We start from the raw sequence: 27,932 nt of genomic DNA on the forward strand, positions 1-27,932 counted from the left end.
GATTAATTTAATTAATAATTTTAATAAATAATTAACAATTTGGTTATATGAAAACACGTGATTATATCGAGCATTTCAAGTGTATTTATCGTTCAAAATAGTAGGTGGAAATGAATCCAATATTTTCATGCGGAAGCACCGTTAATGATCTATGCAAATGGAGGGATGTCAATTTATGCATAACTCCTGAAATCACATAGATATTTGCAATTTCAACCCATCGTGGTTTCCCGTTCTCGAACAATAACGCGGTCGTTTCATAAATTAATATTATTCGGGCAATTCGAAATACGTTTTCCACATTCCAAACGCGGCCAACTTAACAAGTCCCGTATATTAGGGGTAAAAAAAGTAGATAACTTTCTATTTATTATGACACAAAAAAGTTGGTTTGTTTCATAACGTTCGTCCAGTTATTACGGTGCCAAAACGGCGGAATTATGCGGCATCGAATAAAACTGTAGAAATAAGAGTATCAAAATACGAATACACACCGTGCGGTATTTCATTCATTCGTTTTTATGGGCCATATCGTAACGAAACAGGCCGGAATTGCGAGGTATAGTACCCTTGCCATCAAATATACCGGTTATTTCAACTTCCTCGGGCATTTGGCAGCGAATTTCTAGTTGCGTGCCGTGTTTACGTAGAAAATCAAATTATTTGTTCTCGGTGGAGATTAACGATGAGACCTCCGCCGGCAAACATGTAAACTAGTTAACCGGGCGCAGGTTGTAATCAAAGCACTGCGGTAAAATCTGGATCTTCGTTACTTCGAAGCTAGCTAGCTACCAATATTATTTTACCTCAGTATACTTTAATTTTATCATTTTCATAACAACCGCTTTACGAAACACGATTTTTAGTTTTTCTCAATTACCCAACATGTAAATTCAATGCTTATTATTGAGTTAACACCCATTAAAGTGTATTATCGATGTTATAAAAATGTCAAAAAATACACTAAACTTGATTTAATCTAATTTTATTGCAATGTACCGACATAACTTGAACTCATAAATAATTGTTTATGGGGTACATGAACACAAAATAGTTATTTATGGCAGGGACGAATTCGGATTTTCACTCTTTATCACCCAAAATACGCATGATCATAAAATGTAATATATTACATACAAATATTTAAGTATCTACATCGTCATTTATTATTTATAGATAATTTATCTTTATTTTAAATTTGTAAATGGTTTAATATTTAAATATGCCGAATTATTGATAATAATTTATTTCATTTTTCTTCACCACTTAGATAAATGAAACTTTTTGGGGTTATAGAAAAATGTGTGAGGTTAGGTTATACCAAATTTGAAACTTCCAAATTAAACGAAGCTTTTTTAAAAATATGATAAATCTCCAATTTGAAAAATTTGACGTTTTTCGGAAATGAAGTTAAAAAACTTTTTCTTCTCCCAAACGGGTTGTAGTTGAGAAATGTAACTTTATGAGGTTATAGAAAAATGTGTGAGGTTAGGTTATACCAAATTTAAAGCTTCCAAATTGAAAGTTTTTTTTCAAGAAATATTATTAATACCCAATTTGAAATGTGAGGTTTTTTGAAAATGAAGTTAAAGAACTTTTTTTTTCTGAAACGGGTTCTAACTGAGAAATGTAACTTTATGAGGTTATAGAAAAATGTGTGAGGTTAGGTTATACCAAATTTGAAGCTCCAAGTTGAATGGATTTTTCCAAAAAAAAATTATTAATACCTAATTTGAAATCTGACGTTTTCGGAAATGAAGTTAAAGAACTTTTTTTCTCTGAAACGGGTTATAACAGAGAAATGTAACTTTTTGAGGTTATAGAAAAATGTGTGAGGTTAGGTTATACCAAATTACCAAATTTGAAGCTTCCAGGTTAAACGGAGCTTTTCCAAAAATATGATAAATCTCCAATTTGAAATTTGACGTTTTTCGGAAATGAAGTTAAAGAACTTTTTTTCTCCGAAACGATTTGTAACTGAGAAATGTAACTTTATGAGGTTATAGAAAAATATGTGAGGTTAGGTTATACCAAATTTGAAGCTTCCAGATTAAACGGAGCTTTTTCAAAAATATGATAAATTTCCAATTTGAAATTTGACGTTTTTCGGAAATGAAGTTAAAGAACTTTTTTTTCTCCGAAACGGGTTGTAACTGAGAAATGTAACTTTATGAGGTTATAGAAAAATATGTGAGGTTAGGTTATACCAAATTTGAAGCTTCCAGATTAAACGGAGCTTTTTCAAAAATATGATAAATTTCCAATTTGAAATTTGACGTTTTTCGGAAATGAAGTTAAAGAACTTTTTTTTCTCCGAAACGGGTTGTAACTGAGAAATGTAACCTTATGAGGTTATTGAAAAGTGTGTGAGGTTAGGTTATGCCAAACTTGAAGCTTCCAAGTTGAATGGATTTTTCCAAAAAAAAATTAATTATACCTAATTTGAAATCTGACGTTTTTGGAAATGAAGTTAAAGAACTTTTTTTTCTCCGAAACGGGTTGTAACTGAGAAATGTAACTTTATGAGGTTATAGAAAAATATGTGAGGTTAGGTTATACCAAATTTTAAGCTTCCAGGTTGAACGGAGCTTTTCTAAAAATTTGATAAATCTCCAATTTGAAATTTGACGTTTTTCGGAAATGCAGTTAAAAAACTTTTTTTTTCTCCGAAATGGGTTATAATTGAGAAATGTAACTTTATGGGGTATAGAAAAATGTGTGAGGTTAGGTTATACAAAATTTAAAGCTTCCAAGTTGAATGGTTTTTTCCAAAAAAAATTATTAATAACTAATTTGAAATCTGACGTTTTCGGAAATGAAGTTAAAGAACTTTTTTTTCTCCAAAACGGGTTGTAACTAAGAAATGTAACTTTATGAGGTTATTGAAATATATGTGAGGTTAGGTTATATCAAATTTGAAGCTTCCAGGTTGAACGGAGCTTTTCTAAAAATGTGATAAATCTCCAATTTGAAATTTTTACCTTTTTTCGGAAATGAAGTTAAAGAACTTTTTTTTCTCCGAAACGGGTTATAACTAAGAAATGTAACTTTATGGGGTTATAGCAAAATATGTGAGGTTAGGTTATACCAAATTTGAAGCTTCCAAGTTGAATGGTTTTTTCCAACAGATATTATTAATACCTAATTTAAAATCTGACGTTTTCGGAAATGAAGTTAAAGAACTTTTTTTTCTCCGAAACGGGTTATAACTAAGAAATGTAACTTTATGGGGTTATAGCAAAATATGTGAGGTTAGGTTATACCAAATTTGAAGCTTCCAAGTTGAATGGTTCTTTCCAACAGATATTATTAATACCTAATTTAAAATCTGACGTTTTCGGAAATGAAGTTAAAGAACTTTTTTTTCTCCCAAACGGGTTGTAGTTGAGAAATGTAACTTTATGAGGTTATAGAAAAATGTGTGAGGTTAGGTTATACCAAATTTTAAGCTTCCAGCTTGAACGGAGCTTTTTCAAAAATATGATAAATTTCCAATTTGGAATTTGACGTTTTTCGGAAATGAAGTTAAAAAACTTTTTTTTCTCCGAAACGGATTGTAACTGAGAAATGTAACTTTATGAGGTTATTGAAAAGTGTGTGAGGTTAGGTTATATCAAATTTGAAGCTTCCAGCTTGAACGGAGCTTTTATAAAAATGTGATAAATCTCCAATTTGAAATTTGACGTTTTTCGGAAATGAAGTTAAAGAACTTTTTTTTTCTCCGAAACGGGTTGTTACTGACAAATGTAACTTTATACGGTTATAGAAAAATGTGTGATGTTAGGTTATACAAAATTTGAAGCTTCCAAGTTGAATGGATTTTTCCAAAAAAAAATTATTAATACCTAATTTGAAATCTGACGTTTTTGGAAATGAAGCTAAAGAACTTTTTTTTCCGAAACGGGTTGTAACTGAGAAATATAACTTTATGAGGTTATAGAAAAATGTGTAAGGTTAGGTTATACCAAATTTTAAGAACGGAGCTTTTTCAAAAATATGATAAATCTCCAATTTGAAATTTGACGTTTTTAGGAAATGAAGTTAAAACCTTTTTTCTCCGAAACGGGTTGTAACTGAGAAATGTAACCTTATGGGGTTATAGAAAAATGTGTGAGGTTAGGTTATATCAAATTTGAAGCTTCCAGGTTGAACGGAGCAATTATCAACCGTCGACATTAACGAAATTCGTTCCTTTCTTAACATCCTTTTACTTGTCTGTGACAGAATTTTTTCACCTTCAACGATTGTTACTATCGGATGAACGATGGTTTGCTTATGGGTTTACCCATATCTGGGGTTGTATCCAATATTTTTGTCAACAATTTTGAAATAGAAAAATACAAACTATTTACTAATAACATTTGCTTTTATGGTCGTTATATTGCCTTGAAAACAATTTTTACTAACGTTTGCAAACTTAAATTCACTACTGAAGTTGATGGTAAACATAACTTTTTAGATCTACAAATTTCTCGTAACTTATCCAATAACATACTTGATTTTAACACTTTCAGAAAACCAACCACTACAGACTCAATTATTTCCAAATTTTCCTTTAATAGTATACAACACAAGGAGGCTAGTTTCAGATTTTTCTTTAATCGTATAAATAACATACCCCTTAACAACAATAATTACATTAACGAACGTAAGAAAATAATAAAAAATCGTAATATTAATAATTCATTACTTAATGATCTTACCAATATCAATAACTACAGAATTTTTTAAAAATTTATATAAATTCAAATTTAAACTAAATAATTTCCTCTCCCACTTGTTTTCCCTCACTCTTTCATCTTTATCATCTGGCGAACGTTCCTTCTGACCTTCAGTCCAATTTCACCCCTCATCATGAAGACTCAAGTTATCTAATAATTTTTAAAATTTTTACGTGTTAATTGTATGTTTGAAATTTCTTTTTTAAATTTCAAATATTAAGTCATTTTGTTTCTTTCTCTACAGTTTAGGTAATGTTTTGTCGTTAATTATAACATATATTGTTATAATATTTTGAAAAACCAGTTTTACAATGAATTTGAAAGGGGAAAAAATTTTTATATTTTATATTTGCCCCTAAGGCTTTTACTTTTGAATTTTATGAAGGAAATTTTTTTGAAGAAGTTTTTTCCGATGCTTGAAACAAACTCTTATCACTCTCGATGCTCCTACACTGACGGTAATTATATCTTTTATCTATGTTTTTTGTTATATCTAAACATTGGATTTAATTGCTATTCAGAAATTCAAAATAAAGAAATAATATTAGAAAAGATCTGGAGATGACCTTGAGTTATTTGATATAAATGGGTTCTTCTCCTACCACATCGCCGATGGAATACAGTTGAATTTCATTTCTAATAAAAAACAATTTTTTAAAAAAATATTTTCCAATTAGACCCATTTTATTGGTACGAAAACGTTAATTTCCTTTAATTATTGTGAAGGTTGAAACTGCGCTTGCTAAAATAAACGCATTTCGCGATGGCGCATTAATGAGAGGTCACAACACGAAGTGGTTTTTCCCAGCACGAAAGCTTTGTTGCAAGCTCCTGCGATAGCAGCTATTAATTACAAGAGTTTTCAACTTTTGCACCTATGCGTTATCGCTTTAATGAGTTTATTGCCCGTAATTCTTGTTGCATCTTTGTACGAAACGATGTGGTTTATAAGAGTTAATTAAGTCTTTTTTTTCTTTGATTTATCAATTTCTTATCGTAGTATGTAAACTAAATATACAATTTAATCTGAAGTTGGTGTGAACACATTACTGGAACGTTTCAATGTTCCTGTTAGATAACAACAAGGGAGTGGGGAAGACATATTTACCGGGTTGCAATACACACATTCGTAACTTGGTTCGTTAATGTCCCTTAACGACTTACCATTCGACAAATTAAGGTTTTCGGGGTCTGATACGGTGGTCCTAAACCGGGACTTATCTACACAACACCACCTATAACGGGAGCTCTGTCGTCTCCCTTGGCGAACATAGACTCGAGCCCGGCTCAAATTTCAGATAATATACTCGGATAAACGTCGTATTGTGCAGAGGTCTGCGAATCGGCTCCAGTTACCGGCGGTTGAGTTTCCCGGTTGCTGAATTATTTGGTGCTGTCGTTTTCCCGATGGAATAGTAGATTGCTAGAGCAGATATCCGAGTCGCTGAACTCTTGATGGCGACGTGGCCGGACCTTAAAATTCTATAAGCTCGACAAAAGAATCCATTTGCGATCCTTTTACGTATTATTTTTGTACTTTTAAATTTACCATCATTTATATTATTTCATTCAATAATTTACGATTAATTCTCGAAATGTATGACACCAAATAATATCCCACGACACCAATTTCAATAATCCACGTGAAACCGATGACGTGTTAATATAATTTGAGTATTAATTCAATTTACGCAAGGATCGTAAATTATTTTATGCTTTATATTATTATTATTATTGATATCGATGGCGAAGATCTTTAGCACTCACCCTATTTATAATTGATGGAACAAATCAATAGACTTAAAAAATTCAACCAACTTAACGTATACATCATCCAGACATGAGATATTATGTAATTGTCTCTCGTTGGCATATAATTCACAGTCTAGTACGATATGCATTACCGTGAGATGAACTTCGCAGCCCAAACATACAGGTTTTGGTTCTCGTTTTAACAAATAACCGGAAGTCAGTTGTGTATGTCCTATATGTAATCTCGCTAGTTTCACCTGTTCTGATCTATTGAAGATAATGGACTGATTCCAAGGTTTTATTAAGGGTTGGAACTGTATTGCCAGTCATTCTGCTACTTGTTATATACTAGAGATTCACCCCGTGTCCTACTGCTTTATCTGCCGTTTCATTCACCTCAATGCCAATATGACCCAGTACCCAAATAAATACGATCTGTTTTCCAGAAAGCAAGATAGCATGTAACAATTCTCCAACCATCCATACCATCGGTTCATTTGGACATATTGATTTAACAGCACTCAAATCTGTAACTATAACAAAGTTATTTCCATTATGACTCATACGGATGAATAATACAGCCTGGAAGATGGCATACAACTCCGCAAAGAAGATAGACGCAAAACTCTGTAAGCTCCATGAATAATCCCCAACCACAAACGCGCAACCAACCCCAGTCTTCTTTTTGGAACCATCGGTATCAATAAAAACAGCATCATCATAGGCATTGATTATAAAGGGTTTTCCAATAAGAGGTGTTATTTTGAATAGCCCGTTATTTCGGTCGATGTCACTTTTGAAGCTGTCATTTTTTGACATTTGACAAGTAGAAAGTACGCCATTAATAAAAATGGAACGATACACGCTTCAACAACGCATTGAAATTATTAAAATTCACTATAAAAACAAGAACAGCCGAGAATATTGCTGCTGTAGCCGAAAGTGTTGAAGAAAACCCAGGTTTGTCCATTCCTCGTCGTTCTTTGGAATTAGGCATTCCACAAACGCCATTACACCGTATTTTGCATAAAGATTTGGGTCTTAAGGCTTATAAACGTCGTGTCTTTGCTGATTGGGTCGTTGAAATGCATGAAAATGATCCGGAATTCCATCGAAAAATCATCTTGAGTGATTTTGTCGCATCTGGGGCTCGGAAAACCCAAGAGTTATTGTTGAAAAGCCTCTCTATCCTCAACGTGTGACTGTTTGTTGCGGTTTATGGTCCGGCGGTGTCATTGGACCTTACTTTTTCGAAAATGAGGTTGGAGCAACAGTTACGGTGACTGGATTGCGCTATCGAGAGATGATTAATGATTTTTTTTATGGCCGGAATTGGATGGTATTGATGTGGACAACAAGTGGCCGTGTGGCACTTCAAGCAACGAAAGCATTGATCTTTTACGGGAAAAGTTTCCGGACCGTGTTACCTCTCGAAGAGGTGATCACAATTGGCCACCGAGATCTTGTGATTTAACACCTTGCGACTTCTTCCTTTGGGGCCACGTGAAAGAGAAGGTGTACGCCAACAGCCCAGCGTCGACTCAAGACCTCAAAGATGGAATTCGTGAGGCTATTGAGGACATAGGGCAGCCACTTTGCAATTTGGTTATGGAAAATTTCATGGAAAGGATATTGTCCTGTAAGCGTGGTCGTGGTGGTTATTTGCCTAATGTTATTTTCCACTATTAACGGCATACCTTCTTCTTTATAATGAAATAAATCTTCATCTCTAAGTAATTCCCGTGGTGCACTCTCTTTAGCATAACATGTAAGATTTAATTTGAAAACGGGTTTATTTAACTGCCAAGGAGTAAATTGGCAGCATAAAGAAAGTCTAAAGTTCCTAGCAGTTCTTTGGTTCTTACTACTGCCGGTCTTGTGGCTGTTGATCTGTACACAGGTGGTTGTTGGGAAAACAATATAGAGATTAGGTACTTAGGTTGCATGCGTTTTTTTACAAAATAATTAAGAATTTGCCAATAACGCCGATGGTGAAGAGGGGCAATAACACAAATTATGAACCGGACTAGTGGGAAAAGCTCTAAGTAAGTACCGTATTGTAAGATTGTGTATTACATTAAGCTTTTTGGGTACGGTTATTCTTGCAGAGAAATATAATCAATAACAGGTAATATCACACTTTTATACAACATTTTCAGCCCCCCACCTTGTACCAGATAAAACGCGTAGTAATGTACTGAATATGGCTCTGCCATTGTAACTTGGCATCGAATATAATCCCCAAGAATTTAAATTCAAGAACAACACCAATACGGATACTTTTTAATACAAAGAGGGATTTTCTTGATGACGATATCGCCTAGAGAATAGAACACACTTTATTTTTTGCACAGATACCTTATGCTGAAATGCTGAAGTAAGTTGTTGTACTGTGGATCCTTTCAAATATACAGGCTTTTTTGCACTTTTATTACAATTTTTATAACAAATGTTCAAATTGTCAACATTCTTCGGTCTCGGAATAACCCAAACGCTCATAGATGGAATTTTGAAACACCAAGTGGAGATATTGGTGGTTCTTCAGTATACGATTTTCCAAATCATTGATTGATTCTGGTTTTGCTGCATACACTCTACTTTTGAGAAATCCCCAAAAGAAAAAATCGAGTGGTGTTAGATCAGGAGATCGTGGTGGCCACTAAATGTCACCTCTACTACGAATCCAATAGTTTGGAAACGTACGGCTTAAAAAGTCTCGCGACTAAAATGTGGAGGACTACCATCTTGTTGGAACCACTTATTGTCAATACTATTAGGACACACGGCACGTACACTTGGAACCACTTGATTTTCTAACAGATGCATCTGTATCTTTCCAAATTACGTATAATACCATTCTCAAGCAAAATAATACTATCAATTGTGGAGCGACCTTATCTGTATCAAAATTGGAGGTTAGAACATAGGTTTTCCTGTTCTACTATATACATCAACCTATAGTTCACCATTTTCTCTACTATTTTACCAATGCAACAACATACACTGTTGGAAATAATTCACGAGCACACCCTGTATAATCTGAACGCGTGAAGATAAGTCCATAATATTTGCGGAGCACAAAGGTTTACTGTAGACGAGTTTATTCAAGGAGTTTCGAGTTGTTCCGTCGCGGCATTGTTGTCTGAGCCACCCTTCCACGTGGAACATTCTGTCGCTATGGAGACCGAAAAGGAACCACATTGTTATCGTACTCTGTGCGCAATGGATGGGCGATCGCGTTACTTAAGCGAGTTTGAGCGAGGAATGTTTGTGTTTATGCACATTGAAGGTGTATCGTTCTGTGAAATTGCGCGTCGTCTCGAGCGATCGTTATCGGCATTGCAACGGGCATGGCGAGAATGGTCTGAGGTAGGACATAGGTACCTTCAGCCGCGGTCTTGTGCTCAGCGCTTTAGCGTCGTGTGTGTCCTCCTCAAGACAACTTGGAGCTGTTTTGCCACCGGCATGAGAAGGCGCACTCACTACGCGAACTGTCCGCCGTACAGTTCGCGTAGTTTGATAGATAATGGACTGCGAGCGCGTCGTGCGATACAGCGGATTCCAGTAACACCCGAGCACCGCAGCATACGTCACGAGTGGGTCGACGATAGGCATTAGTAGGTTGCCGAGTAGAGGGACATTTTGTTTTCCGACGAATCAAGATTCGAATTGAGCACCGGTGATGCGCGAATTTTAGTTCGTCGGAGCCGTGGTGATCGTCTACTCGAGCAGTATGTGCAAGAACGCCCTAACCACCGACAACCAAGCATTATGGTATGGGGTGCGATTACATATGGTGGACGTACACGTCTGCTGCGTGTATAGCAGACCATGACGGGTCAACGATACGTAGATGAGGTGCTACGGTCCGTTGTGCTTCTCTACGTTCGGCGGCTCCCAGGTCTGCTATACATGCACGACAACGTACGACAGCACATCGGGCGTGTTGTATAGACCTTTGTGGAAGAGCACCATATACGAATGCTTCCATGGCTAGCTCGGTTTCCGCATCTGAATCCGATCGAACATGTTTGGGACATGACTGGTCCGAGACTTCTACGTTATCCGGCTTCCTTGGCTAACGTTGAGGAGTTATGGAGGTGAGTTGAGGTGGCATGGTTGGCCATCCCTCTCGCTACAATACAGCGACTTATAGACTCCATGCCACGTCGTGTAGCGATGGTACGCGAAGCTCACGGGGGATACTCTCGCTATTGATGTTTCTCCTCCCAGCAGAGTTATGCCGCTCTCCATGTGAGAGTAAGTTACACTACTTTAGTACTACTTCCATACCAAATTTTATTGCGCTAGACACACGCGTTCAGATTATAGAGGGTGTGCTCGTGAATTATTTCCAACAGTGTATTAAGCTAATATTAAGATAAGTACCACCACTCCAAATACGATTATATAGATTTAACAAGAACGTTTTTGCATCGCATGTTAAATTGATCAAGAATAAATCAAGAGGAGTTTTTTTCTGTCTTTTGGTTGTTAGGAATTTAGGATCATAATTATTAATAGCAGTAATAGTGTTAGCGAGTAATTCTGTTATGTTGTTAACAGATGATACAAGCACATTGTCTTCCCTGAGATATTTAATAGAAAAAAAGGATGTACTATTTTTAATACTTTTTACCATTTTCCATATCTGTGAGCTTGGAGTATTGGAAGTTATGGAAGATACATAGTTATTCCATGAATTCCTCAAGTATCTGTCGTCTAGCAACCGCTCTTAGCTTTTTAAAGTGGATAAGATTTTCTTCTGTTCTATGTCTATGGAACAAATTAAAGGGGGATTTTTTATTACGAATTGCTATTGCTATATCCTTACTCCACCCAGCTTTCTTTAAAAGAATACCTGATGAGCGTCGAATTGATCTTTCGGCTGCCTCTAATATCATTGCACAAAACGATTTAATATCATTATCGATTGCTTCCGAAGCAGATGGTGTACTAACAGACATCTGATATAACTTCCAATTAGCTTTTTTGCATCAGTCAGTGCAAAGTCGGTAGTGAATACTGTTATGCAAATCATTTATTATCTCCCACATAAAAAGTGTAGCAATCTGGGGAGAGATAATTGACAAATCTATGACTGAGAAAGAACTAGACCTTAGCAATTGCCAATCAAATTCAGGCAAGTATACATTACATATAGTAATATTAAAAGGTACTACTAAACGAAGTGCAACCGCTTGTATGTTATTTGATAAATTGACAGAAACAGCTTTCATGGATTCATTAACTAGAATAGCAACACCACCACTAGCTCTTAGAATTTTTTGAAAATCTTTCCTATAACTAAAGTATCCTTTGATGAAATAGGGCTGCCCAGGATGAAGATGGGTTTCTGTAAGCAAATACATACAGAGGAATATCGATTTAGCAACAACTTTAAATCACAGTAATGATGGATATGGCCATTACTGAATTATGTTTGCCATTGATAAAAAAATAGTTAATAAGATAATATAGGGCAATAGAAAATTATTTAGTAAGTTGAAGCTCCGAAGAAGAACCCTCTTGTGAACAGTCTGAGAGGTCAATGTCAGGTGTTAAACCACATGCTCTAACCTTTTTGATCAAACGTTTCAAGCGATCTTTCAATACATTAGATTTCATCGATTAGATAACCATAATTAAATCATGTAGAGATGCCAGTTTCTTATGAATTGACAAAAATTATCATAGGAAATGAGCAAATCATCCCTAAATAAATCTTTGAATTCCAAAAACATCCCATTGTCATCAGTTAGCTTGTCATTTATGACTGTCTTATGTTTTTTCGGAAGAGGTTTCAAACCAACCCAACCCAACCCATAGATAAAACCGAACTAGTAGACGAAGATACTTTTCTTTTTCTGTCCTCTGCTGAGGTTACTATATCCATTTTATGTACTACAACATTATCTTTAGTAACTACTGTATTTTCAAGCTGTTCCATTGCATTATGCACATCAGCTGTAGTAATAATAAAATGTTGCTATTCCATTTTGCTCTTCCAAAAAAAAACATCTGATTTTATCAGTTGCTAAGAAATGTCTAAAAGTATTTTCTTGATGTTCTATAAAAACTGAACTAGGTAGAGGAGTATCATTTTCTAAACCAATGTAAACTTGTCAGCAAAAACTCTGAATATGCCAATAGATTTTAATTTCTCTTGAATAATATCATGAGGTAATGAGAGAAACATTTGATATTATAACCCGTTTTGCAGGAGAGACTAAACGTCTGGCAGAGACAAATTTACCGTTGATGGTGGTTCCTCCATGTGATGTCATAAAATGTTCAACGACCTCTTTAGCTGACAAATAGATGCAAATGCGATTGTTAGATATTCTAGAGGCGAAACTAAAATAATATAATCATTCTTGATCTCTAGAAGGAAAGATACACCCTTTATCTTTAACTACATTGGCGAAGGACATACAGGGTGTCCCGTTAAGCGTACGGAGCGGCTGTATCTCTAGAACGGTAAGGCCAAGAGGTTTGGGAAAAAAATCCTTATAAGCAAAGTGACCAAGAGAAATAGCTGGAAATTATTTTGAAGTTCGTAATTCGACCGCTAGGGGGCGTAACTACCATTGAAAAACATAAAGTTCCCGCTATCTCAGAAATTTAGACGATGAGCTATAACTTTGACAACATCATTTAATAGCTTGGATAATACCGCATCGCTTTTGGTTTGCGATATTTCTCATATCTGTCATAATAAGGGAGGGGGAGGCCAATGCGTTTTCATATGTTTACATTTTAATATCTCCTAGACCATTCAACCGATTTGAATGTTTTCGGTGTTGTTTGAAAGAGCATTTTATGCTCTTTTTAAAGATATTTTCAGTAAGACCGTCTGCTTTAAAACAAATGAGCTAGAGGACGTTATCTGCAGCGATTACATACTTTTGTGATTTTTGAAGAAAAGTTAAATGGAACGATACTATTTACTTCACAGACCCTTAGTCACCTTCAAATTTGCTAAATTTTAGTGAAAACCGCATCTCGATGTCGCCACCCGTTCTCGAGTTATAGAAGAAAATGTTAAAAACTTGAGTGCCATCAATCGGATCCAGTTACCTCATCGAGAAAAACAAATCACATAACCATGGTAACTGTAAACATGTCATTTACTAACGCAGAAGCGTATGATAGAGCGTATGATGATTTATTTTCAATGTTTCAAATACGATGCAACTGCATGGCAAAAATGTGCAATGCTATTACGACAAAGAAAGACATTTTTCTCTACAAGTGTTTTTAAGATTGACTTAGCGATTACGGAAAACTGGCAACGTGTAGCCCATTCAGACATCTCTATGAATTCGTAAATCATATTGGTGCGCAAAGTGTAACCGACGACGACTCAACATACTCAGCCACCTCAACTCCCCCAGCTTATACGATACTCTCTGACGTCGGCGTATACCAAATATAAAACGAATACAAGAATTCTGAACTACCTGAATACGCCGCGCATCATCAGTCAACAGGCAGTGGCCGTAAATTGTGTCACAGTATGTAAAGTTGGATAAAATTACAGACTCGCAAAGATTCTTTTTAATATCGACGTTCAAGACTTGCCTATGAGCAAACAGCATTTTCAATTTTGCGTAAGCACGCCTGATCAGTTCACTTGTGTTACGTGTAAACCTTAAGCTGTCGTCAATGTAAAGACCAAGATCCTTGACACAGACCTTCCTCTCCAATTCAATTCCATCTATAAAGATATGGGCCATATTGCTGACAAGCGCTTTGGATTCCCTACCCCCGAATACCATATAGACCGATTTATTCCCATTTAACAAAAGACCATGTTTCTTAGTAATATTTAAAAATTTATCTAGATCATTGTTTACATCTGCAACAGACTCTAGCACATTATTTGAGCTAAAGCTGTGGTAAAGTTGTGTGTCATCCGCATAGATATGAAATTTTGAGCAAAAGCGGTCAAAGATCAACATTTGAGACGTATAGATAGTGAACAAAAGGGGACCCAATGTAGAGCCCTGCGGCACACCAGACCTCAATACGGCAGGATCCGACACATCATTATCAATAACCACATACTGACTTCTGCCGCACAGATAATTATTAAAAAAATTTAAGGCTGTATTATTGAACCCAATATAATGAAGAATTGCTAAAAGAAGTTGATGATTAATAGTGTCAAACGCTTTAGAGAAGTCAAGTAAAACCAAAACAGTAGCCGCGCCATTGTCCGTTGCAGACATAACATCATCAATAATTGTCGAAAGTGCGGTTGCACAACTATACCCAGGCCTAAATCCTGATTGGATGGAGGGCAGAATATGAAACCGTTCCAAGTGCTCAGGTATTTGTTCCGCCACGACCCTTTCCAAAATTCCCGACAAAGTACTTAAGATACTAATTGGCCTCACATCTGAGAAGGAAGAAGCAGTCGATGATTTAGGTATAGGAACAACTTTGGCAGATTTCCATTTCTCAGGAAAGACACCAAACTCTAAACAAAAGTTAATTACATGCAGGAGGTAGGGAGTTATGTGTGGACAACAGAAAGCCAACATCCTAAGGCTTATACCATCAATCCCCACCACTTGACTCGACATCTTCGTCAAGATAATATTGATCTTAGATTCATTTACTTTTTGGAAAAAGAAATTTTTCACACCAGGTCTGACATTATTAGCATAAAAGTTGTGCACGTCCGGGTCGACCTCCGCAGATCGTCCTGAAATCGAAGAAAAGTACCCATTCAAAGCTTCAACATCTCTCAGACTCGTCGGTAGGCAGGGTTTTTTTTATTGTAAATATTCAACTTGCGCAGCTCCCTCCACAAATTTTGTGTGCTCCCAGTTCTCATTTGCTCAGTTAAGTAAGCTCTTTTTTCACACTTAATTGCATTAGTCGTATAATTCCGCAATTGCTTATAATAGTCCCAGTGAGCTACATGATTAGTGCGTTTAAATTTATTTAAAGCTTTGTCACGCAACGACATCATCAATTTTACATTATTGGTAATCCACGGACTAGACTGTCTAGGAATAATTGTACAAATTGGCGCATGTATATCGAAAAGATTGGAGATATTACAGCTTAGGAAATCGACCATATCATCCACACTATCCATGTGAAATATTAAATGCCAATCAATGTTGGCTAAATCCCGAGAAAATAATTCATAGTCGATACGAACGAAACGACACTGGCTTCCCAAGTTGCACCTCAGCCTTCAATTTTAATTCACAAAACGTCAGGCAGTGATCCGAAAGTTCGTGAACATCAATCACCTGTGAATCCATGATCGAAACGCACTCAGAAACAGCAATGATATCGAGGAGCGTGAAATTATGACCTATTCTTGTCGGTTTATCAACTATTTGAATCATATCACATATCATGTTGATGTTTCATTGATCCGTTGGCTTTTCAACACGCCTCAAAAGTAGTTTTGAAGCAGCTCTAAGCTTGGATAAAGTGTGAAGGAAGGTTCTAGATAATAACATTTTTGTTCTCTCTTATTTGTTTCCTAAGGTAACTTGATCCGATTAAGATATACGAATTTTTAACATTTTCACTAATATTTAGCAAATTTTATGGTGATTAACGGTCTGTGAAGTAAATAGTATCGTTCCATTTAACTTTTCTTCAAAAATCACAAAAGTATGTAATCGCTGCAGATAACGTCCTCTAGCTCATTTGTTTTAAAGCAGACGGTCTTACTGAAAATATCTTTAAAAAGAGCATAAAATGCTCTTTCAAACAACACCGAAAACATTCAAATCGGTTGAATGGTTCAGGAGATATTAAAATGTAAACATTTGAAAACGCATTGGCCTCCCCCTCCCTTATTATGACAGATATGAAAAATATTGCAAAACAAAAGCGATGCGGTATTATCCAAGCTACTAAATGATTTTGTCAAAGTTATAGCTCATCGTCTAATTTTCTGAGATAGCGGGAATTTTATGTTTCTCTATGGCAGTTACGCCTCCTAACGATCGAATTACGAACTTCAAAATAATTTCCAGCTATTTCTCTTGCCCACTTTGCTTATAAAGATTTTTTCCCCAAACCTCTAGGCCTTACCGTTGTTGAGATACAGCCGCTCCGTACGCTTAACGGAACACCCTGTATATATTAACAGAGATTGACTTATTTAAATTGTTTCTTCGTACCTTCTACAATGAAAGTATTTGGAGAAACTGCTTCCGCGATTTCAAGGACATTTCAAAGAAAATAATAGTATAACAAGTATAAACCGAACTTTTTATGCTTTATAATCGTCCCTAAAGTTTTGTGAAACGGTTTGTTTTAACGCAAAAGAAATACAGTCGAAGAGAAATTAACTTAAAACAACAGCGAATTCGTTTAATTGTTGTAAATGGCAACCGTCGACAAAAACTTTACAAAGCTTTCAAAGTTAGTTCCTGTTTTTCAAATTAACGAAAAGTCAAACTTTAGCCATTACAGGATATTAGCATAAACGAGCATCGCTTTTTGGGAGCGTTCGGCTGTAAAATGTCAATGAGATATTCGATATATTCCTTTTCAATTTTATATTCACTCTTGAATTTCTTAAAGGTCATCAGAAATTGATGACCTTTCTCATAGAAATCGATACAACTGTTGATCCGTTAACACGCGTCGAACGTTTCACGAAAATATCAAATTTAAAACCGATTATATGACCATTTTGGAATTTATCTTTTACGAATTATACCTCAGCTAATGAAATATTCGTGTGCATTTCGGTCACTATCGTAGTGGTTGTAAATTGAGTAATGAAACAATATTATTTGTTCGATTCGAAATTGTAAATTAATTAATTTTAGTTCGATACGAGAGCAAATATTGCCCGGCGATCATTTCCACTTTATTTTATGCAATCACTGTTTCAAGTTTGTACTGAAAATTGAAAACTTTACTTTACTTAGCACTTTAAATAAATTAATTAAACTAAAATCTTTTTTCTTATTTGTTTCAGGAATGTTTTCGAATAAGTTTCAAATCTTTTTTTACATCCTAATATTTTGGGGTCTATTTTTATCGGTTACCGGAGGATCAAGAAAAGAAAAGGATCGTAAGAAAGATCGTTACAAGACGTACATAAGCACGAATCCGTGTAAAAGTGAATCTCAAGACGCCCCAATAAATTGTTTCTGCAATCCGGACACGAATCCAGGGAACGCAACTAACATAGAATGTTGGGTTTTCGGTACGAATTTGACTCCAGATTACAGTATATGGAACCATTTCGCATCGCAACCTCGGATACAAAAGATGCAAACGCGCGTTAGACCAAACGGAATATTCAACTTCATTCCGACGAAAGCCATCGTTCATTTGAAAAACTTGAAATCATTCGAAGTCGTTTTCGGTTCAATCGATGAGATTCATCCGTTCGCGTTTGCAAACTTGACGAGTTTGCAAATCCTACAGCTGGCAAAGAACCAAATTGTCAATTTAAGTCATCACGCTTTCGCCCATTTACCTAACTTAACCGAATTGTATCTGGAGGATAACAGGATAGCCGAGTTGAAAAGAGGCGTTTTCGTCGGTTTACCGAGTTTGCAAAAATTCGATATCGCAAACAACAATTTGAGCATCATTCAAGATCACGCGTTTCGAGAATTATCCCATTTAATAGAACTGGATATGAATGCTAATTATATTAATGTTTTAACTAAAGAAATTTTTACCGGATTGAGTGAATTGAAAAAATTGGATTTGAGCAATAATTCGATAACGATGTTGGGCGATCTTACATTTGCGGAACTTTGGGTTCTTGAAGTAAGTAAAAACATATTTAATTATTAATAATTTATTTTGTTTATATAAATATTTACCTCATAGTGCCCATTTAAGTCTATCTTATAAACCTATTTCGCAGAAGGATATTTTAACAGGTTTTAACATTGGTGATATGAAGACCATGAGCTTAATATATTTTTGACATTTCTAAATTTGGTTAGAACTGCAATCAGGATGAGATATGTAGCCCGAATGTAAAATCCGGGCTAAGTGCAAAAAATGAAGTTTTGAGATAAATGATAAAAACTTCCTAGGAACATATTCTGCTTAAATATTTAACTTAACTTCACCTGTCATCAGTAAAGGGCTTCACTTTGTACATACCTATGAAATTTGAACTAAGAATACCAACATGCCTATTTTATATGTAAACTTTTATTTAAGAAATTATGAAAAGGGCTATGTGCCAATACTTTTTTGGTAAAAAGTGGGCTAAGATACCAGTTTAAAGTTCGGTATAATGATAACTGAAGTGACTGAACTGTATGAATATAACACTTTATTTCATTGTTTGACTGGTGTTTTGGTGAAGGGGGGTCAAATTTTTGGAGTAGGTGGATGGGGGAAGGTCTACGGGTCAATTTTGTGCAGAACAGGAAAATAATAGTTTTTAGGCTAGATAATAATAATAATAAATCAATGTTTTATAAGTTTACTATTATATTGAAGTAATACGTACAAGTTATCTTAATTAATGCAGTAAAAGTTAAGAACAAAATACTGTAGAAAAAATCAAAAATATAAACAAACTTAAACATAAAAAATAACCGAAGTAAGACCAACTAAAAATTGTACTGTTTGAAGTGTCTTTTATGCCGTTAACTCCCTATAAAACTGTTTATTTTCTTCTTTAAGGTATGGTATCATTTTCTTCAAATCTGCTTTCTTTTCATTGTTCAGTCGCGTTGCCATCTCCAGCTGAGGTAGATTCATACCTACAATATGGTTCTTTGTGATATTCTTTTTGAACACATTCGTAATCTTCCATGGTTCAAGATCACTAAAGGTTTTTTTTGTACATACTCTGCCGGGGTTGTCTTTTGATACTTTAATCCAAACTACTTTTGATATTTCTAACTGCGTAGTGTTAAGATAAAGTTGGGCTAGCTTGGCAAAGTTGAAAAAGTCCTCTTCCTGCATCATGGTTGTTTCAAACGAATTCTTATCACATGCGTTGCAAATAACTCTGCAAAGGTCCATTGGCACTTCACACTTGGCTTTCTTTCTTTTTTTCTCTATGATTGCAAAATCACGGTCACAACTAAGATATGAGTGGCCTGACACGACAAACTTATGCTGGATCTGGTCAGCATAGCCATTACATACTAGATAAATCCATAAAAACACAATCATTTTATTTTTATTTTGTCTGCAGCAGTTGTCACTCCAAATTACAAACTGTTTCTTGTGAGTAATATTACTTTTTATACCTTTGAGGACGCAACTTGCGATTTCATTTCCTCCACGACCACTGATACCCTCGTGCCATAAAAACATTAAGCCTTTATTATTATCAGCCTTGTGTATACATAAGTTGTAGCACGAAAGTTGACGCAAATAGTACATTTGACAATGCGTTAACGCAGGTAACGACAGAACTTTTTCTAAGTCTACTGCCATTGTACACATATTACTCGTAGGAGTTTGAGACTCCTGATGGTCATTTTTCATAGCTGTGCGTGCGCTTTCCGCTTTACGATGATGCAATTCCAGCGAGGCGCGATTTTTTACTCTGTTTACGGAGTCATTCATTATTTTACTGTGAAGAAGGTCACATGTATTACATGTATCTTGTCTGGGGCGATGAAACCTAAGTTTTGGGAATTTTTGTCGAACTATTTTTTTGAAGTAACCGTACTTGACTGTAGTCGTCGGGTTACGTTCCACGAAAGACGCATGCAGCTTGTTGTAATTTAAATCTGGGCTCAAGTACAAATTTGAACTTTTAGCCCTAGTATAATGGCTCTCTTCTTTGGGCAAAGCAGCAATGTGCTCAATAATGAGCCTTTCATCTTCTGCTGAATACTTTCTCTCTCTAATTTTGTTTCCCCTCCGCTCAATGTAAGTAACGTCCCCACGCTTTATCGCCTTAACGAGAGTTTCGACCCTACGCTTTGTAATACCAAAAACATCGAGAAACGTTTTCTTGCAAACTTGCTTATAAACACCTTTGCCATCTGGGATAGTAAAAAAGACAGATGCCTGGCGTCTACTTGCTGTGGGATCCACATATGAACCATGGCGCCTGCGTTTAACACCGAAAACAGATATCAGCCCCATTAAGTAGGAGTTTTGTTTAACATTATCTCCCAGTTGATAAAACTTATTGAACAGACTGAGTTTTTGATCATGCCCGATATTTTTGCAGTCATAACGGCATTGACATTGTACCTGACAATCAAACAAAGGGCCTAGCTTTAGATAACTTTCCAAATATGTGCAAACTAACAAACTTACCTCTTCGACTGGTGGTTATTTTTCAGGTAATCTTCCACAGGATCTTTGATTCTTATTAAACTGTGCTAGCCTCCCTTCACCTTTCTTCTTACGTTTTTTAGTTAAATCAGTTGTTTCCATATTTACAAAACCCACAAAATAACACTAATCACAAGCACTGATCACTAAACATAATCTCTAACAACTCAGAGAGTAACAAGACACATCGCCCGTTTTTTACCAAACAGTTGGTGCTTCATAGCACACCACGCATCATAGCGGATTTTTTAAAAACTAGTTCCACAACAAACTAATGATAGCTCACTTTATACGGAATTGCATTTGGTACATTGCACGTACTTCACAACCTAACGCGAAAATGAATTATTTGGCACTTAGCCCGGATTTTACATTCAGTCTACATATTATGTTGCCCAATATTTTGGTATCAATCTCCAAGTTTGGCTAATCATAGAAACCCATTTGGCAAATCACTGACGTGATGAACAACGATCATGAGACAAGTAATATCAAAAATGCTTATGAATGCTGTATCTACAGGGTAGCTATAATATTGGTGACTACAGACCGTTATCTGCTTCCAAATCTCTCTGTCCATGGTCTCGTTCTTCCAATTTCTGAAACCAAGCATATTCTTAGAGTTCTTTTCCGCCTCGTTCCTTGCATTTTCTTGTTAAGCAGTTGCTTCGGGATCCTTTTCTCTTTCATTTTGACCACATTGATTGCAATCACTGAATCTTGTACTCTGAAAGAATTGGCTCCTTGTAGTAGCTGTATAGCTCCTTGCCATATCTTCTTCTCCATTTATTATCTCCATTTTATATATTGGTTTTTGATTTAGTGTCCAGATCTCACAACGTGGAATATATAAAATTGTTTTATAGATCCGGAATGTTATGTTTCTATCTATATCCTTAAATTTGATGATATGCGCGATTGCATAGTAAGCTATGTTGGTAAGCAGTATACTTCTTTCTATTTCCCCATTTTGGCTACCATCCCTAGCTAATTCCATTCCAAAATATAGGAATTTCGCGACAACCTCAATACCATCCAGCCCAACCCACGAATCTACCAAACCACCTCTACATCATTAACACATTTGCATTATTACATTACAGTTAGATTCCTTTTTGCTTTGGGGTTAGGTTGCGTTGGTTTACAGTTAGCTTGGCTTGGTTTATTTAAGATTGAATTGGTTTGAAGTTTTATTATTTTCTTTGTTATTAAGTTACTTCCAAGTTAACATTCGTTGAAGTTGAATTACTTTATGGCTATATCCATCTAAGAGTTGATTAAGTTGCGGTGGAGTTGCATTACTTTATTATTATGTTTCATTGTGGTTGGCTTAGCTTGATTTATATTGAGTTAGGTTGCAGCAAGGTTGAATTCGGTTTGAGCTGGTAGCTTTGGATTTGAGATGGCCAGCTTAGGAGTTGTATTGGTTTGTTTTTGGGTTAAGTTAGGTTGGTTTGCAGATAGCTTGGCTTGGTTGTATGTATGTATGTAGGAAAGCGGAGGGTATGCTTACGCATACAGCACCTAGGCCCCAACGGGCCCCTTGTACGTCCTCATACACTCTCTCCGGCTACATCAACCAGCCTAAGGAATTTCCGAAGGCTAGGATACAGCTCAGAGGTGTGTTCCTGATGCCATTCCTCTCCGAAGTCTCTCATTCCGAGGTCTTGCAGAGTGGAGAGGACTAACAGCAAGCTTAAGGTTATAAAGATGCTTGTTTACCTTACAGTGACCCGTGACGAGTCCCGTTACAGTTCGTAGAGCGTTTCTACCAAGCCTTACGAAAGACAAGGCTGCCTCTGCTGAAGGATAATGTAATACTTCCTTACACAGATGGCAGCCTTGAACCCTATCCCACCAGTTCATAAACTTTTTGTGGGTAAAATCTTTAATTATCTCAATCTGAGTTGATAAGGACGGAGCGATTATCGGTTCAGGCGAACATGGCGCTCGCTTGGCAGCCCTTTTGGCAAACCTATCAGCGTGTTTGTTACCTGAACAAGTCGAGTGTACTTTTATCCATTGAAGTGTAACACAGTTATGCACTGCGGCCTTCTCCAATGTCAGATGACAACCCATAACAAGTCCTGAAGTAATTGTTATTCTACTCAGGGCCAAAATAGCTTGTCTACTGTCAGTATAAATTGTAAAAGTCTTACCTACCAAGTTGAATCTGACAATAACGTCAGCGGCAAGATGTATGGCGATTAATTCCGCCTGTATGACGGTGGTACTTTTACCTAGAGGTTCAGATACGTGGAGCTTCTTCCCGTCTCTTTGAACCATCAGTGTAGATTTTAAGGCTGTTTTTTACCTCTACTTCTGTGGAACTTGGGTGGGTGAGATATTTCTTCGTAAAAATGTGTTGGAGGGGTGTAATGTCCGTTACACAATCCAGAATTGGTGAATTTTCCACCATTTCGTTCCAGAGGTTGGCATTTTTACTGTTTCTCTCACCCATTAGAATTCCTGCTGCTCGCAGTCGAATCATGGTCACCAATGCCACCTCTTGGATGAACAAATGAAGTGGCGTTAGGTTTGACATGTTTTCCATAGCTGCAGAGGGGGTAGTCCGCAGCGCACCTGTAACATACAAACACGCAAGTCTCTGTACTTTATTTAATAAGTGCAGCAGTAGATGTAGACTGTAGGGTCTTTGACCACCATACTACTGCACCATATGTAAGCATAGGTCGGATTACAGCCGTGTAAATCCAGAGGGCATTTTTGGCTGACAAACCCCATGTCTTACCTATAGCCCTCCGGCATTGACCGAATGCAACGTACGCTTTTTTAACTCTATTATCTAGGTGGGCTCTCCATGTCATTTTATTGTCAAGCGTGATGCCCAGATATTTAACTTCTTTTGACAATGCCAATGGAGTATTAGCAAGGGACGGCATTCTGGGCTTGCCAACCTTCCTCATCCGTGTGAAAAGAATCAACTCTGTCTTCTTAGGATTCACAGAGAGTCTTTGTTCGTCACACCAGGTCTCTATCAATTTAAGAGCTACTTGCATCCTATCAAACAGCACGTTTATATACTTGCCTTTGACGAGAATGGTTAAATCATCTGCGTAACCAACTGTGATAAAGTTGGCTTCAGCGAGGCGGTTCAAGAGGCTATCCAGGGTGAGGTTCCACAAAAGTGGGGATAGTACACCTCCTTGTGGACAGCCTCGAGTAACTCCTCCTTGAAGACTCACATCGCCAGCCCTAAGCTTAACTATCCTATGTTTAAGAGTGTTCTCAATCCAACCACAAAGAGTCGGTGGAACATTATGCTCTAACAAGGCTTCGTTAATACCAGAGAAAGTTGTTTTATCAAAAGCTCCCTCTATATCTATAAAAACACACAGGGCGGACTCCTTTAGGTCCAGCGCTCCACCAACAAAGCTGGTCACTGAGTGAAGAGCTGTTAGTGTGGATTTGCCCTGAGTGTAGGCGTGTTGATTATTGGCTTGGTTTGTGTTGAGTTTATTTAAGATTGAAATGGCTTAAAGTTTCATTATTTTCTTTGTTATTAAGTTACTTCCAAGTTAGCTTTTGTTGAAGTTGCATTACTTTATGGCTATATCCATTTAAGAGTTGATTAAATTACGATGGAGTTGCATTACTTTATTATTATGTTTCATTGGGGTTGGCTTAGCTTGATTTATATTGAGTTAGGTTGAGGCAAGGTTGAATTCGGTTTGAGCTGGTAGCTTTAGATTTGAGATGGCCAGCTTAGGAGTTGAATTGGTTTGTTTTTGGGTTAAGTTAGGTTGGTTTGCAGATAGCTTGGCTTGGTTTGTGTTGAGTTTATTTAAGATTGAATTGGCTTAATGTTTCATTATTTTCTTTGTTATTAAGTTACATTACATTATATTACATAGAATACATATCGGGTAGGCGGACCAACCAACCTCGTTATCAAATTTCACCGTGCAGTCCAATGCTCTTAACGAACATTAATACCTTGCTCGGCGAAAGGTCATTCAGATCTTTTGAGGAGATAAACTGCGACCCAAAAATCGAGAATCTGATACGGTTAACGGCAGAGCAGTGGCATAAAACATGCTCAACCGTCTCTGCTTCCTCCGCACATAGTCGGCATTCAACATCGTCGGCTAAACCCAACAAGTTGAGGTGTGCTTTTAATCGGCAGTGCCCAGTAAAAACACCCATTAGAACTTTTATGCTACTACGAGCAAGTCCTAAAATATTCCCGGATCTCATTCCAGGAGAACTGGTCCACAGTAGGCGAAGTCTCTCTTCAGCCCACAGTCCAATCCTATATTTGGCCATCGCAAATGATACGCCAACTGCTGGTTCCGGCCCCACAAACGCTTCAGCGCTGCCATCTCGTGCTAGCTTATCTGCCACTTTATTGCCAGCAACCCCAGAGTGACCCGGGACCCAGATCAGAGAGACTCTGTTATCACAACTCAGTGTGTTTAATGTTCTCTTACAATCATTAACCAGAGCCGGCACCGTTTTCACGGCTTGCAGCGCATGGAGAGCTGCTTGACTGTCTGAGAAATTCGTACTGTCATGTTCTTCACCCCTCTTTCAAGAAGGATTTTAGCACCCATGTCAATAGCAAATACTTCCACCTGGAATACTGTACAGTACGTACCCAGGCTGTAGGCTTGCTTAATTCGAGGTGTCTGGCAGTATACTCCTGCTCCTACCCCTTCAGGCGTTTTTGATCCATCTGTGTACAAGCAAATGTCTGCCCGAACCAGAGAATTTTCATTTTCGATCCAGGACTGCCGCTCAGGCAGTATAATCTGGTATCGAGCATTAATCACCGCCAAATCTGACGGCATTGATAACACAGAATCAGTGCTTATAATGTCTTCCGCAGCCCATTGGTAGGACATGTCGGAACAGTTTTGAGCATATTGCTTAAATCTGTAAATGGTTGTTCTAGCCACTTTCTCTATATGCAAATGCAGAGGAGATAGGCCAAGCAGAACCTCCATTGCTAGAGTTGGCGTTGTGCCTATCGCACCAGAGATTGCCAATCCAGCTACTCGTTGAATTCGTGAAAGTTTACTGATAACTGAAGTCTGTCGGACTTTCCTATACCAGGCTGCTGCTCCGTATGTGATCATAGGTCTAACCACAGTCACATAGAGCCAGTACAGTCTTTCAGGGGTAAGACCCCAATTTTTTCCACAAAGACTGCGACAAGTCCACAAGGATAGTCTAGCTTTGTGCAAAACTCCCTGCAAATGTCCATTCCATGACAGGGTTTTGTCTAGGATTACTCCTAGATATTTGACTTCCTTTGAGAAAGGAATTTCTTCACCTTGGATAGTTGGGCGGATTAGTCCATCCAACTTTCGCTTCCTGGTGAAGGGCACAACAATTGTCTTTTGCGGGTTTATTGAGAGGTTCTCTCCCTTACACCAAGCGCAAATGGTATCTAGGGTCACCTGGAGGACTTTAGATATCCTTTGTTATTAAGTTACTTCCAAGTTAACATTCGTTGAAGTTGAATTACTTTATGACTATATCCATTTAAGAGTTGATTAAGTTGCTGCGAGGTTGCATTACTTTGTTAGTATGTTTCATTGGGGTTGGCTTAGCTTGATTTATATTGAGTTAGGTTGAGGCAAGGTTGAATTCGGTTTGAGCTGGTAACTTTAGATTTGAGATGGCCAGCTTAGGAGTTGAATTGGTTTGTGTTTGGGTTAGGTTAGGTTGGTTTGCAGATAGCTTGGCTTGGTTTGTGTTGAGTTTATTTAAGATTGAATTGGCTTAAAGTTTCATTATTTTCTTTGTTATTAAGTTACTGCCAAGTTAACATTTTTTGAAGTTGTATTACTTTATGGCTATATCAATATATCTATATAAGGTTGAATTCGGATTGAGTTAGTTTGTTTTTGGGTTAGGGAATTTTGGTTAGAAGTAAATTGGTTTGCTTTGTTGTTATGGATCACTTTGTAAACTTCGATTAACATTCTTTGGAGTTGTGTTACTTTATGACTATGCTTCTTTGTACGTTGGTTGACTTGTTTTACTACATTACTCATTCAACGTAACGTGGTAGTTAGTTATATCCAAAGTAATTCACTTTAATTTCTTATTTTGATGTTTTACTATTCTTATTAATGTACACATTTATTGATTGCGTGTGTCACATAAGTATAGAGTACGCGATACGTTGCTATCTAAAATAGAGATCTATAATAGCATTTCATGTGTTCACTCGCAACTTCCATTATTAGTAATAGGACAATTACAATAACTTTACGCGATCTGAATTTTATAACACGTAAACGAGTTTCGTTTTTCCCTTAAAGGAAACATAGAGTTGCACTCAAATTAATTAGGTTTTCACGACCGGTTCGGTCCAAGAAGACTAAAGGGGCTTGTTATTTGCACGGATTAAATTAGATAGGTTTACTTCCGAACTTTGCTTTAATATCGCGAAGGGTCCCATTTGAACGAGTTTCGTCGCCAAAGTGCGAGCCATGCTAATAAATGAGAACTTCCGCTGAACTCTATATGGGACTTTCATTACGCCGACAGACGTGGAATTATTGCCTTACCACGAACAGAGCTCGTAGCTGAATTACCAATTTCATGTGTATGTGCGAAATTAGGTACCTGCTAACTTCGCATTGTGGTCGTGTCGGTTCACTCACCGTGATAGATTGGGAATCTCTTGAATTTAAACTGATTTAAGCACTGCATTTGGTCAATTATTATTCAATCATTCTTTATTTCTATAGAAAAGCCAAGATGGAACAAAAAGAAGTCGTTCTGAAATTCGTCTCGCACCATCGAAATAAATGAACTGCTTTCGTAGAAAGAGAAAAGTGAGTTCGGGTAACAATTGGGGTGGTCCCAAGTGTTCGGGTTCGAAACATTTTCGATGAAGTTTCGCCGATGCATCAAGAGTTCGTTAAGGGTTGGCGGCCGCCGTAGCTGGGATGTCTCAATTAATTAAATGCACCAGCTGAATGGAAATCTATTTGCGGAATAATACGCCCTCAGGACCTATTGGACGAGGCGCCCCGTAGTTTTCGCAAATCAAATTAATGATCTCTAACTCGCGATTAATGCCCGTCTTTGATGGAAATTTAATTCTAATTTCAGTCAAGTTCGCGCTGAGACTTTTCAGGGGCTGCTCACTTAAAATGTGATTAATGGGCCCTATCGGTGATCCGAAAAGAAAACTCTATCGCTTTCTTT

General features: G+C 36.9%; 1 protein-coding gene across 1 annotated transcript in view; it reads left to right on the forward strand.

Moving 5' to 3' along the window:
- The window catches only part of LOC111415304 (leucine rich repeat protein connectin), a 237,763-nt gene that overhangs the window by 39,957 nt on the left and 169,874 nt on the right, over window positions 1–27,932 (forward strand). Inside the window, exon 2 of the mRNA XM_071199903.1 lies at window positions 17,443–18,248. Coding sequence (XP_071056004.1) covers window positions 17,445–18,248 — 804 coding nt within the window. The 5' untranslated portion in view covers window positions 17,443–17,444. The remainder of the gene's footprint in view (window positions 1–17,442; window positions 18,249–27,932) is intronic.

This window comes from Onthophagus taurus, chromosome 11 (genome assembly GCF_036711975.1).
Source record: "Onthophagus taurus isolate NC chromosome 11, IU_Otau_3.0, whole genome shotgun sequence".
In the NCBI taxonomy this organism is placed as follows: domain Eukaryota; kingdom Metazoa; phylum Arthropoda; class Insecta; order Coleoptera; family Scarabaeidae; genus Onthophagus; species Onthophagus taurus.